Raw genomic sequence first — 16,292 nt, 5'->3', positions numbered from 1 at the left:
GTGGGGCTCAAACTCACGGACCATGAGATCATGACCTGAGCTGAAGTCGGATGCTCAACCGACTGAGCCACCCAGATGCCCCCAAATTAAAAGCATTTTAAAAAGCAAGGTATGAATATCAGTTTGTAGAATGTTACCAGTTGCATAATATGTGCTGTATGTATTTGTAAGCAAATACATCTGTATTTATATATGCATATAGTTTACTTATAGAAGTATAGATAAGAATATAGTAACTCATAGCATCCAGTGAGAAGAACTACATGGCTGGGGAACACAGATGAGAAGAATTTTTGCTATGTAGCCTCTTGTGATTTCTCAGTTTTAAACCATGCAAATGTATTACCTAATCAAAAAATAAGTTAAAATTATATATATACATATATATGTATATATATAAAACTTCTCCCCTTAAGCCATTTTACCATATTTTTAAGATTTAACTTCCTTTCCTTAAAGCTTTGGCCTTAATAACATTTTTGCCTTTTTCATTGTTGGTTTATTTAGCTAGCTTACTCTCAGTTTTGTTAGAATAACCTTTGACTTGGTAAATACTAAGTATTTTAGTATTGCAAGATAGAGTTTACTGTTCTTCTAAAATGAAAACAAATTAACCAACCATGAAAGATTTGCTTTGCCTCACCCAGCAAGTTGAATATCACCAACAAGTTATTCAACTCAAATTTAATCATCAGTGAAAGAGGGATAATGCACAAGAACATTTAAAATAACCATTTTTGGAAAAATATTTTTGCCTTTAACGATATTGGTAGTGCTTAGAGCTTATGAATACAACTGTCTTGACAGATGCTTATTTCATTATTTTATAAATGATTTCTGTTGGGTGCCATTAGCTTTTACCAGAGATTGTGAAGTTCAGAATGGGCCTAATGATGGGGCAGTTCGTGTGCTCACAGAAGTTCTAGCCCAATACAGAGGTGAGATGGCCACTGATGAGATTTCCAGCGGGTTTTAGAGTATCCTGGTCTAAAAGGCAGCTCCCCTTTTACTGGCGTCTTTACTCAAGCTTCTCTGTATTACTGATTGCAAGTTCTAAGTATTGACACACTTCCTGAAGCAAAAGCATTGCATCCATGAGGTGGAATTTTACATTGATATAGAGAAGTTTAAAATGCTCCATAAAACATCTCTTATCCCTTGCCACCAATTTTTACTTTTGAATGAAAGGTGTAGATGGCAGGAGGGCAGAGGAGTTGAACAAAAGTATATATGTGTATGGTAAGGCCATACTGCTCAGAGGAAGATAGCAACTAAAAGGGGTGAGGTGGAGAGGGACCAAAGTTTATGTCAGGGTTTTCAGTAAGAGGCAACCCTGAGACTGGGTTTTGAAGAATGGGGAGGAGGCCAGGCAAGGGGAAAAGGAAGTTTTAGGTAGAGGTACTTCTATCTAGAAAGGCACAGAGATTTGAAGACTCACTGGTTGAACCGCAGGCACTTTGGTATGGCTTTGGCACCGAGTACAGGTAATTGTAGGTCGAGGAGAAGTGGTTGGAAAGATGGGCTAGGCCCAGATCAGCAATTCGTACTTCATCCATAGGTTATGTATTCTGTCGATCATGGTAATCAGATTTACAAACTTTGGACCGATCACTCTGAAAGCCTGTGCGAGGCAGGCAAAGACTGGCAACAGGCAAATTCCTGTGGCAGCTCTTAACAGTAGTTCAAACCTAAAATGAGAGGTTGGGCTGGGAGATGTCCTGGTGGGGAGGAAGAGGAGGAGCTAGATTTGAAAGCTGTTTGGGAGGCGGAATTGACAGGGCTTGGGAGGTACAAAGTAAGGAACAGAGAAGACAAGGATGTCAGAGCATTTGGATGAATGGAAGTTCATAACTGACTTACATAACAAGGAAGGAGGAACAGAAATGAGGGGGGAAAAAAGTAAGTTTGGGTTGGGCTACTGACTTTAAGGTGTTTGTGTATAAGACAAGAGATCTCTCGTAGGCATTTGGAGTTGTCCAGTTTGTAGGCACTGGCTGTAGGTGCTAATGAGGCTTTGAAGGTAGGGGTTTTTATTTTACTGTTCTCTTCCTCAGCACTAATCACAGTGCTTTGTATATAGTGGGTATTTAGTGTGAGGGTGAATAGATCTTATCCCTTTTAAAATGTGATCTTGAACCTTGAGTTAATTTCCTCTTTCAAGACCTGTGTTTCCCTTTTTGTAAAAGAGAGAGTTGAACTAGATCAGTTATTCTCACAGTTTTGTAGTAGACCGGTATGTTGGGATCAGTTGTGAGACATTGAAAGTAGTTTCTAACTAATTAAGAGCTGATGGTTGCTTGCCCTTTAAAGAGGAGTTGATTTATATCACTGTTTCTTAATTGCATTCTGGTGTGTTTTCTTAAGTGTCACAGAAAGAGGTGGAATTAGTCAGCTGGAATTTCTTAGCTCTGGGTGTACCAGTGGGTGTGTCACACAGGAGTGGGGGTGGAAAAAAGGTTAAGAAGCACTGTGTTAAATGTTGGTTAAAGGCTTATTAGAACTTCAGAATTCTGTGTTTATATCTAGGACCTATCATTCTGGTTATAAATAATTTGTTTTTGCAACTTTAGGAACTCTATTTTAAGAATCTCTCAAAGCAAAAGAAACAAGTCATGGAGAAGAATGGGAATAACCGAAAGCTTCGGGTTTGTGTTGCGACTTGCAACCGTGCTGATTATTCGAAACTTGCCCCGATCATGTTTGGCATTAAAATGGAACCTGAGTTCTTTGAACTTGATGTGGTGGTACTTGGCTCTCACCTGATAGATGATTATGGGTAAGATGAAAGCATTTTCTTATGATATTCTTAATTGCAACAAGGTGTGCGGAGAGCTTGGCTCTTGGCCTCATGTGGACCTAGCTTCAAATATCAGTTGTGCCATTTAGTTTTTATATGGCTTGGAGAAGTTGCATCTTCAGGTTCCTCAGTTATACAATGGAATGAAACCCTACGTTGCATGTTACTGTGGAGAACGGAGATTGTGCTGTAAAGCGTCCATCACAGTGTTGCTGCTTAATAGGCGCTTGATAACTGAAAGCCATAAATATTTTTATTATTACTTGTTACATTCAGGAGAAATGCTACTTATAAATCTATATTGTGTGACTACAATAATGTAACTACCTGTAATGTATTTTGTGACTTCTAATGGTACTTTGTTAAAACTCATGTATAGATTGACAGCATCCCAAGTAGTAGATATGGAATAAGATTTTAAAAATCTAATTGATCTACAACATAAGGTAGAATGTTACATTACCATTGGTATTTATTTTGGTGATATTAGGTTTATTATTGATCACAGTCTAAATTTGAAAAAATGACAGTTGGGAAATCTTGGAATAGAATGTCTAAACCAGAGATAAACATTCATTGTGTTCTGTGTAATAAAGTGGCATTTAGTGCACTCTTGTGGCATAAAAATATTAATGCAGTTTCCAAAGATATCAATAATACACTATTACATGTGAGAGAACCTTGTGTTAAAGTACAGTTGCCTTTTTCAGACTATTCTTTAAAAGCAAGACAACAACAACAGCAAAAGCAAACAAAAACCTGTCTCTAAAAACCAGTCCGCTCTAGGTAAATACATAAATACATAAAGTAGAGAAGAAACTTATGGCTAGCTCAAAAATTCATAGGTTTTAAACATGTCAAATGAATTCTGGCTATCTAAGAAAATCCACTGGGTTTTCGTATGTACATAGAGCAAAGTAGAAGAGAAATTTTAGCCAGAGCCTGAGATGAAAGTCTAAGTGGTTCTTTTACTTCTGTGAGAAGAATTTGACAGGAAGACTAGTGGAAGAGAGGCTGTGAAGGAACTTGTGCTAGGTTTCTTATCTGCCAGCCACTATAAGGTTAGAAAGGCAGTATTTGTTTGGTGAGACTGATAGATAGGAAACTTGAGTGGTACTTAATGGAAATGTTGTATGAAGTACACTGACATAAGTTTCTGGGAGAGGAACTGGATGACTGGGAAACAAAAGTGAGAAGGTAGCCTTTTCCCTGTAGAACCTTTTGTATCTTAAATTTTAAACCATTCGAATGTATTATTATATTAAAAGACATTAAAACAACAGAAAAATAAGCTACCTTCTATTTCAACTACCTGGGTACTTTTTTTAAAAACAGCATTTTTAGGGGTGTCTGGGTGGCTCAGTTGGTTAAGTATTTGACTCTTGATTTCGGCTCAGTTCATGATCTCGTGGTTCACGGGTTTGAGCCCTGCATGGGGCTCTTCGCTGACAGCATGGAGCCTGCTTGGGATTCTCTCTCTCTACCTACCCCCTCGCCCGCCCCCCCCCATCTCTCTGCCCCTCTTGCTTGTACCCACGTGTGTGTTCTCTCTCTGTCAAATAAATAAACATTTTTTAAAAACATAGTATTTTTATACTCCTAAGAATTGGGTGAAAAAGAAAATCAAATAAGTAACAACAGACTACTTAGAAATTCATTTGTTCATTCATTTCCTATAAGTTGGTAATAAATTTTTTTTTTAAATTTTAGAGCAGTTTGGGGTCTACAGCAAAATTGAGCAGAGGGTTCTGCCTTCACACATGCATAGCCTTTCTCATTTTCAACATCAGCCCTCCATCCCTAGTGGTACGTTTGTTACAGTTGAACTTAAATTGGTACTTCATTATTATCGAAAGTCCATAGTTTACATTAGGGTTCACTGTGGTGGTTTAAATCCTATATGTTTGGGCAAATGTATAATGACACGTATCTACCATCATAGTATCAGAGTCGTTTCCTTTCACTGCCCTAAAAATCTGTTCTTTAACCACTGTTCCTTTTACCATCTCCATAGATTTGCCTGTTCCACAATGTCATAGTTGGAATCATAAAGTACACAGTCATTTCAGATTGGTTTCTTTCACTTAGTAATATGCATTTAAGTCTCCATGTATGTTCATGGTTTGATATTCCTTTCTTTTTAGCACTGAATAATATTCCATTTTCTGGATATACCATAGTTTATTGATTGATTCACCTACTGAAGGGCATCTTAGTTACTTCCAAGTTGAGGCATTTATGAATAAAGCTGCTGTAAATATCCGTTTTGCAGATTTTTGTGTGGACATAAGTTTTCAGCTCCTTTGGGAAATACCAAGGAGCATGATTGCTGGATTGTGTGGTAAGAATATTTTAGTTTTGTAGGAAACTACTGAGCTGTCTTCCAAAGTGGCTGTATCATTTTGTTTTCCCACCATCAGTGGGTGAGTGTACCTGTTGTTCCACTTCCTTGTCAGCATTTGGTGTTGTCAGTGTTCTGATTTTGGCCATTCTAATAGGTTTGTAGCAGTATCTCATTGTTTTAATTTGCATTTCTGTGTTCTATGATGGGGAGCAGCTTTTCATATGCTTATTTGCCAGTTTTGTATCATCTGTGATGAGGTGTCTGTTAAGGTCTTTAGCTCATTTTTAAATCAGGTTGTTTTGGGGCACCAGAGTGGCTCAGTTGGTTGAGCATCCAACTCCTGATTTTGGTTTGGGCCATGATCCCCGGGTCGTGGGATTGAGCCCTGTGTCAGGCTCTGGCTGAGTGTGGAGCCTGCTTAGGATTCTCTCTCTCCCTCTGCCTTTCTCCACTGCTCATGCACACCATCTCTCAAATTAAAAAAATTAGGTTGTTTTCTCTTACTGCTGAGTTCTTCTTTTTTTTAAAATTTTTTATTAATGTTTATTCATTTTTGAGAGAGAGCGAGCGAGAGAACATGACAGCAAGTGAGGGAGGGGCAGAAAGGGAGACAGAGGATCCGAAGTGGGTTCCAAGCTGAGGGCAGAGAGCCTGATGCAAGGCCAAACTCACGAACTGTGAGATCATGACCTGAGCCAAAGTCAGATGCTTAACCAGCTGAACCACGCAGGCACCCCGTTCTTACTGTTGAGTTCTAAGCCTGTGGACCAAGTAAGTTTTAAGGGAAATTGGAAAATCTTCTGAACTGAATAATATTACAGTATATCAAAATTTGTGGGTATAGATGAAGGAGTGCTTGGAGGAAATTTATAGCTTTAAATACTTAGATAACAAAGGAGAAGTTTCGAGTTAATGGTCTATTTTCACTTTCTTAAATGAGAAAAAGATGAGAAGACACCTAAGTAAGTAGAAGGGAGAAAAGAATGAAGAGTGGAATTCAATGAAACAGAAGTAGGTTAAGCAATAAAAGAATTATATTTAAAAATATTAAGTTGACAAATTCCTAGCAGAGCATAAGAAAAAGAGAACACAGATCTTACCAATTTAAGATGAGAAAGAGGATATCACAACTGATCTTCTAGCCATTAAAAGAATAAAAAAATATTAGGCCAGTAAAGTTGGCAATCAGTGTATATAAAATGGACAAAGTCGGGGCGCCTGGGTGGCTTGGTCGGTTAAGCGTCCAACAGCTCAGGTCACGATCTCACGGTCCTTGAGTTCGAGCCCCGCGTCGGGCTCTGGGCTGATGGCCCAGAGCCTGGAGCCTGCTTCCGATTCTGTGTCTCCCTCTCTCTCTGCTCCTCCCCCGTTCATGCTCTCTCTCTGTCTCAAAAATAAATAAAAATGTTAAAAAAAAAAAAATTAAAAAAAAAATGGACAAAGTCTTTGAAAAAAAACACTGCTTACCAAACTGACACAGAAGAAATAGAAAAATCACAATAGTCCTGTATCAAAGAAATTGAGTTCATTATTAAACACTTCCTATGAAAATAATTTCCTACAGAGATGGGGTCACTTATGAAATCTATCAAACATTTAAGCAAGAAATAATGCCAGTCTTTTTTTTTTTTTTTTTTTTTAGTTTTTAATTTTAATTCCAGTATAGTTAACATACAGTGTTATATTAGTTTCAGGTATATAATATCATGATTGTGTACATTACCCAGTACTCATCATGATAAGTATACTCTTTAATCACCATCATCTATTTCATGTATTCCTGCCCTCCCACCGCCGTAACCATCAGTTTGTCCTCTACAGTTAAGAGTCTGTTTCTTGGTTTGTCTTTTTCTCTTTTTCCCCCTTTGTTTGGAAATAACACCAAAATTCTTCTATATTAAAAAAATTTTTTTAAGTTTATTTTTCAGAGAGAGAGCATGCACAAGTGAGGGAGGGGGCAGAGAGAGGGAGAAGAATCTTAGGCAGACGATATGCTGTCAGTGCAGAGCCCGATATAGGGTTCAGACTCACAAACCGTGAGATCATGACTTGAGCCAAAATCAAGAGTCAGACACTTAACTGAGTTACCCAGGCGCCCTGGGAATAACACCAATCGTACATAAACTCTTTTAGAAAATAGATGAGAGGGGAACTTTCCCAGATTGTTTTATAAAATCTGCATAATCTTGATAATAAAACCTGACAGAGACATTGTAGGAAAAAAAAATTACACCAGTATCCCTTATGAATATATATATATATATATATATTTTTTTTTTTTTTTTTTTTTTTAATTTTAGAGAGCATGTGGGTGGGGGTCGGGGAGAGAAAGAGAGAGAAGACCTTAAATGCTCAGCACGGAGCCCAATGCAGGGCTCGATCCTGTCACCCTGTGATTCATGACCTCAGCCAAAGTCAAGAGTCAGATGCTCAACCGACTGAGCCACCCAGGTGCCCCCATAGACATGAAATTTTTTAACAAGATATTAACAAATCACATTCAGCAATATAAAAAACAGCTAATACATCATAACCAAGTAGGTTTATCTCAGGAAATCAAGACTGATAGAACATTTGAAGATCAGTGTTATTCACATATTAACAGAATAAAGGGGAAATAAATACCAGATCATCTCAAGAGAGGTCAAAAAAGCATTTGACAAAATTAAATCAGTTATGATAAAAGCTCTTAACAGACTTTGAATAGAAGGGAAATTACTCAATCTGGTAAAGACCGTTGTTAGAGACAACATGATGGTTTGTGTAGGAAAATCCCAAGGAATCTGTAAAATGACTATTAGCACATCCACATGATGTAAAATGATGTATGTAAAGAATCATGATCAGAGAAAATATTGTATGAAATGGATTAAATAGATTATAAAATTGTGTGTGTTCTCCCCATGTTAAGGTATCATGCATAAAATGGCAAGAAAAAAGAAATAAAAATGATTACACTGATATTGCTGAGTGGTAGGTTTAGGGAGGATAATTTTCTATATTTTCCAATTTAAAAATACAGATTTTGAAAAATTATACAGAATTACATTATTATATGTTTATTAAAAACCATATCTTTTTAAATCAGTCATAACAGACAGGAAACTTTGAGGCACTGAGAATTGCTATTGTTACTAAAGCATGAAACAGACATGAAATTACATTTTATAGCCAATTTAATGCTGTAAAACCTACATTTACACCCCATTCAGAATTATGCTGCACTAATGGTACAGTACAAATTCAGAAGAGAATTTCCATCATTCAGAAATTTATAGTGTAGTGACATGTCAGGGATCCTGATTGCCTATTTTTTAATAAAAAATGAGCTTTTCTTTTATAAGTAACATTTTTTAAAAATTAGGTAGCGTATTGTTTTAAAAAAAAACTTATAAAAAGAGAAAGAGAAAAGTCAACCACCAAAAACTTTGGTTTCTATTTTAATAAATTCTCCCCCAATACCCTGAGTGCTCAGGTATTGGCCAGGACACTAGTGAGACACTAGTGAGATACTAGTGAGGGTGCTGGATATGTTATATCTTGATCTGGGTAGTAGCTATAGGGGTGTTTATGTAAGATAATCAAGGGATCTGTACATTAATGATCTATGCTTTTTAATTTTTGTGTGTAAGTTACACCTCAGTTTGTCTATTTTAACAAGTACATTTTATAAAATATTTCTCCCTTCAGGGTTGCTCTTAGATTGGTTTTTCATATGTTTTTATGGTCCTGTGTTGAAGAACATGCTCTCATATCTTTATTTCTTTCCCGCTTTAGGAACACATATCGCATGATTGAACAAGATGACTTTGACATTAACACCAGGCTACACACGATTGTTAGGGGGGAAGATGAGGCAGCCATGGTGGAGTCAGTAGGCCTGGCCCTAGTGAAGCTACCAGATGTCCTTAATCGTTTGAAGCCTGATATCATGATTGTTCATGGAGACAGATTTGATGCCCTGGCTCTGGCTACTTCTGCTGCCTTGATGAATATCCGAATCCTTCATATTGAAGGGGGAGAAGTCAGTGGGACCATTGACGATTCTATCAGACATGCCATAACAAAACTGGCTCATTATCATGTGTGTTGCACCCGAAGTGCAGAGCAGCACCTGATATCCATGTGTGAGGACCATGATCGCATCCTTCTGGCAGGCTGCCCTTCCTATGACAAACTTCTCTCTGCCAAGAACAAAGACTACATGAGCATCATTCGGATGTGGTTAGGTACGTATCAAACTGTATTCACTCTGATGGTTGTTTTTGTTGGTGTTGGGTATGTTTCAGTTCTTTCAGAAACCGTTGTAGGTAGAATATTCCATTAGAAATCGGAAGGCTAAAGTTTTAGTTCATAGATTTCACCTTATGGCATGACTTCACCTCTCTGAGACTTTTCAAGTTTTTATTTTTACTTATTTTGAGAGAGAGTGCACACCCACGTGTGAGCAGGGAAGGGGCAGAGAGAGAGGGAGAGAGAGAATCCCAAGCAGGCTCCGTTCTGTCAGCACAGAGCCTGATGTGGGGCTCGAACTCATGAACCCTGAGATCATGTTTACACCTTAAAGTAATCTTGAGTTTCATCGATTCATTAATACTGCTGGTAATTTGCTAGAAACGGAGATTTACATTTTTCTAATGCTTTGAAATATTTTGGATTTTATTTAATTTATTTTTATTATGATTTTTTAATGTTTACTTAGAGCAGAAGCAGGGGAGGGGCAGAGAGAGAGGGAGAGAAAAAATCCCATGCAGGCTCCATGCTGTTAGTGCAGAGCCCAATGTGGGGCTTGATCCCACAGACTGAGATCATGACCTGAACTGAAACTAAGAGTTGGATGCCCAACTGACTGAGCCACTCAGGTGCCCCTACTTATTTACTTTAAAGTTTATTTTGAGAGAGAGGGAGAGTGCAAGAGTGTGCATGTGAGCAGGAGAGGGGCAGAGAGAGGCGGGGAGAGAGAGAATCCCAAGCAAGCTCCATGCTGTTAGTGCAGAGCCTGACTTGGGGCTTGATCTCATGACCTGAGTCGAAATCAAGAGTCAGATGCTTAACCAACTGAGCCACTCAGGTGCCCCTGAACTATTTTGGGTTTTAAAACAATGGGTTCTAGTGACAGCTACTTAAAGTTAGAGGTTTTGTTTATGGTAGCAAGCACCTTTATAAAATTTGCTGGATTCTTGGACTTGGTGCTCTAAATTCTTACTTTTTTATTTTTTTTTATTTTTATTTTTTTGAGAGAGAGTGCACAGGGAGGGGCAGAGAGGGAGAGAGAATCTTAAGGTCCACATCCAGTGCCAAGCCCAACTCGGAACTTGATCTCAGGACTGTGAGATCATGACTTGAGCCAAAATCAAGAGTAGGATGCTTAACCGACTGAGCCACCCAGGCGCTCCAAGTTCTTAGTGTTTGATCCTATGTCCAGATACTCTACCTGGAATGTGACAAACTGTTTTTTCCTTAGAACTTTTGAAAACACAGACTTTGGGGTCTTACGCTTTAGAATTTGCTTCTTCCTCTTTAAGGTTCTTAACTAATGAAGCAACGTGGTTTGATTTTCTTTAAACAGGTGATGATGTAAAATCTAAAGATTACATTGTTGCGCTACAGCACCCTGTGACCACTGACATTAAGCATTCCATAAAAATGTTTGAATTAACATTGGATGCGCTTATCTCATTTAACAAGCGGACCCTAGTTCTGTTTCCAAACATTGATGCAGGTAATTGGAAATGAAATTATGCCACCTCCTTTTCTGATTTTATGTTTCTATTATGTCCCCTTTTGACTGCCCCTCCTATCTTATCTTATCATTGAAGGCCACTGTATTCTGAAATGCATTCCAGTTTTTAGGGGGTCACCAATTTTGTAGTAGATTGAAGTTTGTGATGTTTTTGCCAAGTCTGATAGAAACTGGGTAGGAAAGAAAGAAATACTTAAAACAAGTTTTCTCTAATCTCCACTGTAGTTCCAAGTTTAGTCTCTGTCCCCCAGTTTCCACCAATGAGAAAATGCAGTAGCTAAAAGACAAACCTTAGAAAGTGAAAGGGTATCTCTAGGAAAGTAATGATCCGAGTGAGTGCAATAAAATAGCCCTTACTGTTATTTCTTGTTCCCTTATTTATATTAGCTATACCTTAATCTTGAGCACAGGCAGTTTAGATCCGGAGTCCCCAACCAGTTTGTCCTTAAGCCTGACCTGGTTGATCACCTACTGGTGGATGGTACTGTAGCCTTTGGTGCTAGTGAGACCTTAGGCAGGTTAATGGGAATGTGAGCTGTAAGTGAGAAATGCAGAGCAGGGCCTGGTGCTACAGAATTTTCAAGTACTGGTTTAGCTGACACCACTCGTTGCTGAGCTTTTAGGCATTTTTTGGTAAAGGAGGCAGGACCCTTCTCTGCAGTACCAAGATGTCAGCATCTTACTCTGAAAGTATCCTTCTTAGTGTCTCTTGAATAATCTTTTCTATTAGGGGAAACAAAGTAGGATGTTAGTTGGAAAAAAGAAGAACTCCCAACCCAGGTTTCATCCAGGTAACATTAGTATTTCAAAAATGTTAATATTGATTCTTCTAACCCTTTAAATTTTCTATAAATATTTGGTAATGTAATTATATATCTTTGATTCAATATTCATTGTCCACGATACTCTGTTTATAATATACTTTCCTGATTGTACACACTTTAGAATTAGAGATATTTTTCCCCAGTGAAAATAAAGGGTCCCAGGAATGCCCAAATCATGTCTGCTACATGCCCGTCTCCTCCTCACAGGGCTTTTGACAAAATTAACACAAGGAACTTTAGGGAAGTAAGAATCACGGCATCCATTTATCATTATGAGGCTTAGTGCCCAATTCCCCAATGGAGGAGAATAGAAGTAGTGTCTGTGGTTTAGGCTTAAGGCCAGAGAAAGCCGTCAGTGAGCCTAAATCTGAATCTCAGAATAGTACTACCTTCTGGCATACTAAATACTACAATAATTATAGTTGATGACTGATGTGCTCTGGCAGAACTGGATATAGAGAGAGGTGGCCAGGCCTGCAGTAGGGAGTTAGACCCTGAGTCTGTCACCTACCTTGCCACATAGAGGAAGTTAAAAAGAGAGAAAGCACATGTGTGCCCAACTTCTGTTACGTCAGTGGCTCTGCCCACCATTAAATATGGTGTGCTAACACAGTTTGGTGCTCACGGTCTTGTCTAAGTAATAAGATTAGCAACCTTATCTCCCTTGTTAGATGCTGGTTAGGAAAGGGTGAGTAAAGAGGCAAGCAGAGAGGCATTAATTATTGCCTCCCCCTTCATACACCTGTACCATTTTAAATAATCCTGCATTTAATATAAAATACCAGCCACAATATCAGGATCTACATGCATTTTGTTGGAGTTTAGTCCATGTAATCAGGGATGCTATCCAGTTGAGCAGTTGTTAGGGTAAATATGAGCATAGCTAAGGCAGAGGCTCTCTAATCAGCTTGGTGTGTGGAGCCCGAGACCTTTCAATTTAGGAACTCCCAGCTTAAGAGAGAGAGAGACTGTTGGCCAGTCTTGCTTCTTAGTTGTTGTTTAATGTAAAGGCTTTTATTGGGGGATTAGTAAGAGGTGTTTACTTTGATGAATGCTGTTTAATGTTCCTAGATGAGTTGAAGCAGAGAGCTGACCAGACATTTTAAATATTCATCATTCCTGGAAAGATCAGTAATTAAAATTATTATCTCCCTAATAACCATTGTGCATTTGCATAGAACAATTTCTTTAAGTGGGGCTATACTTGCCAGTGAAAATGGTTTTTTAAATCTCATAAACCATTTAACAGTTGATTTTCATTATCACAGGGAGCAAAGAGATGGTTCGAGTGATGCGGAAGAAGGGCATTGAGCATCATCCCAACTTCCGTGCAGTTAAACACGTCCCATTTGACCAGTTTATACAGCTGGTTGCCCATGCTGGTTGTATGATTGGGAACAGCAGCTGTGGAGTACGAGAGGTTGGAGCTTTTGGGACACCTGTGATTAATCTTGGAACACGTCAGATTGGAAGAGAAACAGGTATTTACTTTTGTCCATGTCTCAGCTATCTAGAGATATATAGGAAAGCAGTGGCTCTGGCAAGCACAGTGTGGTCATTGCCCTGCTGTCTAACCAGTCAGATTAGTAACTTGGCCTCCCATGGTAGGCAGTAGCTAGGAGAAGGTGAGAGAAGAGGCATTAAGTATTGGCTCCCCCTCATACATCTGTAACATCTTTAAAATTCTGTATATGAATTATTACAAGGCAGTGCTGGCATATATTTTTATGAATCAGTGAGTGAATGAGGTTAATGACCAGTTGTAGCCTAAAATCTATAAATAGCACAAAGTGATTACCAGATTTTTTTAGGGCTCTACATTTATTTTTATTGTTTTTGTAATATCAGAGCTAAGAGTTTCTTAGCTGATTATGGTCTTTGATGGCTGTGGGTAAGTTAGAATCGTTGAATATATTATAAGTATATGAATGCTAGTCTCATTTTTGGGTACAGTAGAGTACTTTTAGTGAGTAGTTTAGAGCATGAAAACTCTAAGATGCCCCCTTAATAGCTGAAGGATAAAGAAATTTTATTATTAATTTGCTAATTGAGTTAGATCTTGTTTTTAATAGTAGTCCAAATTCTAATACTATACATAGAAATATATTTCTGTAGCTAATGGAAAAATGTATGGACTTTGTGAAAAAAGAACAAGACTAGAATCAAGGAGGTTAGTTTCAGCTCTGCTTTTTCTCTATTCGTAATTGCTACCCTAATTTTCTGTTGTCTTTAGGTCTTCTTTCCCTTACGTTATTATTATTTGTTTTTAATTTACATCCAAGTTAGCATATAGTGCAACAATGATTTCAGGGGCAGGTTCCTTTATGCCCCTTACCCATTTAGCCCATCCCCCCCTCCCACAACCCCTCCAGTAACTCTCTGTTCTCTATATTTAAGAGTCCCTTATATTTTGTCCCTCTCCCTGTTTTTATATTATTTTTGCTTCCCTTGTGTTCATCTGTTCTGTGTCTTAAAGTCCTCATATGGGTCATATGGTATTTGTCTTTCTCCGACTAATTTCGCTTAGCATAATACCTTCTAGTTCTTTCTCTGACTAATTTCGCTTAGCATAATACCTTCTAGTTCCATCCATGTAGTTGCAAATGGCAAGATTTCATTCTTCTTGATTGCTGAGTAATACTCCATTGTGTATATACACCACATCTTCTTTATCCATTCATCCATCGATGGACATTTGGGCTCTTTCCATACTTTGGCTACTGTTGATAGTGCTGCTATAAACGTTGGGGTGCATGTGTCCCCTTGAAACAGCACACCTGTATCCCTTGGATAAATACCTAGTAGTGCAATTGTTGGGTCGTTGGGTATTTCTGTTTTTAATTTTCTGAGGAACCTCCATACTGTTTTCCAGAGTGGCTGCACCAGTTTGCATTCCCACCAGCAGTGCAAAAGAGATCCTCTTTCTCCACATCCTTGCCAACATCTGTTGTTGCCTGAGTTGTTAATGTTAGCCCTTCTGACAGGTGTGATGAGGTGGTATCTCAGTGTGGCTTTGATTTGTATTTCCCTGATGATGAGTGATGTGGAGCATTTTTTCATGTGTCGGTTGGCCATCTGGATGTCTTCTTTGGAGAAGTGTCTATTCATGTCTTTTGCCCATTTCTTCACTGGATTATTTGTTTTTTGGGTATTGAGTTTGATATCCCCTTTCATTCTTAACATATTACCTTGCTCCCCACTTCACAGAGAAAATACAAACCACTGAATGGAAATTCTTTTGACTCCATTCATTAAGAAAATATTTAATAAACACCTAGTATGTGTAGGCACTGGGATTTGTCAGTAAACCAGACTAACAAGGGCTCAGCTCTCGTGGAATTTCATTTTAGTGGGAGGGGAGATAGATGATAGACAAAAAAGAAAAAAAAAAAAAGACTGTCAGAATTTATGTGTGGTGTGCAGGGTATAACCTGCAGGTGATGTGCCGGGCTACATTAGACTGCATCAGGGAAGGCCTCGTTGAGGAGATGACACTTCAGCTGAGATCTGAGTAACAGTGAATCCTCTGTGTGAGGATCAGAGAGAAGGCAGAGGGAACAGCCAGTGAGAAGACCCTAAGACAGGAACAAGCTTGATGTATTTGAGCAGCAAAAGGCCAGTGTAGCAGGAGGGTACTGGGCAGGAGGAAGAGCGATACAAGATGATGTCAGAGAAGGAGGCAGACTTTGTAAGCCAGGGTAAAAAATCTGGGGTTTTTCCCAAGTATCATGGAAAGCCATTTATGGGAGGATGACACGATGTGACTTGCATTTTGGAAAAACCACTCTGCTGCTCTATGAGAGTGGAATGTGGTGGGACAGGAGTGGAAGCAGGGAGACTACTTGAGAGGTTATTTCAGTTGATATGAGAGTTGATAGTGGCTTAGAGTACATGATAATAACAGAAAGGGACAAAAGTTAGATTTGGGGATTGTTATAGGACTTGCTGCTGCTTGGATGTGAGCGGTGAAAGGAAGAAACTTGCAGATTTTTGGATTGAGCAGTGGGGGCACTCTTTGCTGATATAGGGGACACCGTGGGAGGAACACATTTGGGGGGGGGTGCAATTAAGAGTTTTCTAATAGCTGTGTTAAGTTCGAGATGCCTATTAGATATCAAAATGGACATGGCAGACAAGCAGCTAGATAGTTCCAGGGAGAGTCAGAGTTGGAGATAGAAGTTTTAGAGTGATTGGCACGTGGATGTTGTTTAGTTAGGATATTAGTTCATCTGCTGTAACAGAGAGAACCAAGATAATAGTGCCTAAGTGGGATTTTCTTTGTTTCTCATTGGTATAACTCCATGGTTATCAGAAATTTAGCCTCCATCTGTCTGCTTGAGGGATGCTAATCTTGCTATCAAGTCCACGTTTTAGTCATTGGGAAGGAAGAGGAGGGAAGATGTCCTTCTTTTAAAAGCACAACCTGTAAATTTCAAATATTTCTTCATGTATCCTGTCAGAACATAGTCACAGGGTCACAGCTAGCAGTAGGGGAAGGTGAAGAATATAGTCTTGAGCTGGATTATCAGATGCCTGGCTAAAAATTCTGATGCTAGTACAGACAAAGGATATGGAGATAATGGT

The 16,292-nt window shown here is 38.7% G+C and overlaps 1 protein-coding gene across 11 annotated transcripts in view; it reads left to right on the top strand.

Moving 5' to 3' along the window:
- The window catches only part of GNE (glucosamine (UDP-N-acetyl)-2-epimerase/N-acetylmannosamine kinase), a 70,934-nt gene that overhangs the window by 33,803 nt on the left and 20,839 nt on the right, over positions 1-16,292 (top strand). For 8 of the 11 annotated variants that reach the window (XM_042914284.1, XM_042914287.1, XM_042914281.1 and 5 more), the window contains 4 exons: positions 2,571-2,776; positions 8,919-9,370; positions 10,711-10,863; positions 12,977-13,189. In XM_042914284.1, coding sequence (XP_042770218.1) covers positions 2,613-2,776; positions 8,919-9,370; positions 10,711-10,863; positions 12,977-13,189 — 982 coding nt within the window. In that variant the 5' untranslated portion in view covers positions 2,571-2,612. Of the gene's footprint in view, positions 1-489; positions 939-2,570; positions 2,777-8,918; positions 9,371-10,710; positions 10,864-12,976; positions 13,190-16,292 lie in introns of those variants that run through there. The other 3 variants (XM_042914288.1, XM_042914289.1, XM_042914286.1) reach the window with 2 other exon arrangements.

Source organism: Panthera leo, chromosome D4 (assembly GCF_018350215.1).
Source record: "Panthera leo isolate Ple1 chromosome D4, P.leo_Ple1_pat1.1, whole genome shotgun sequence".
Lineage (NCBI taxonomy): Eukaryota > Metazoa > Chordata > Mammalia > Carnivora > Felidae > Panthera > Panthera leo.
The sequence above is the reverse complement of the archived record's forward strand: the minus strand, read 5'-3'. Positions and strand labels throughout refer to the sequence as shown.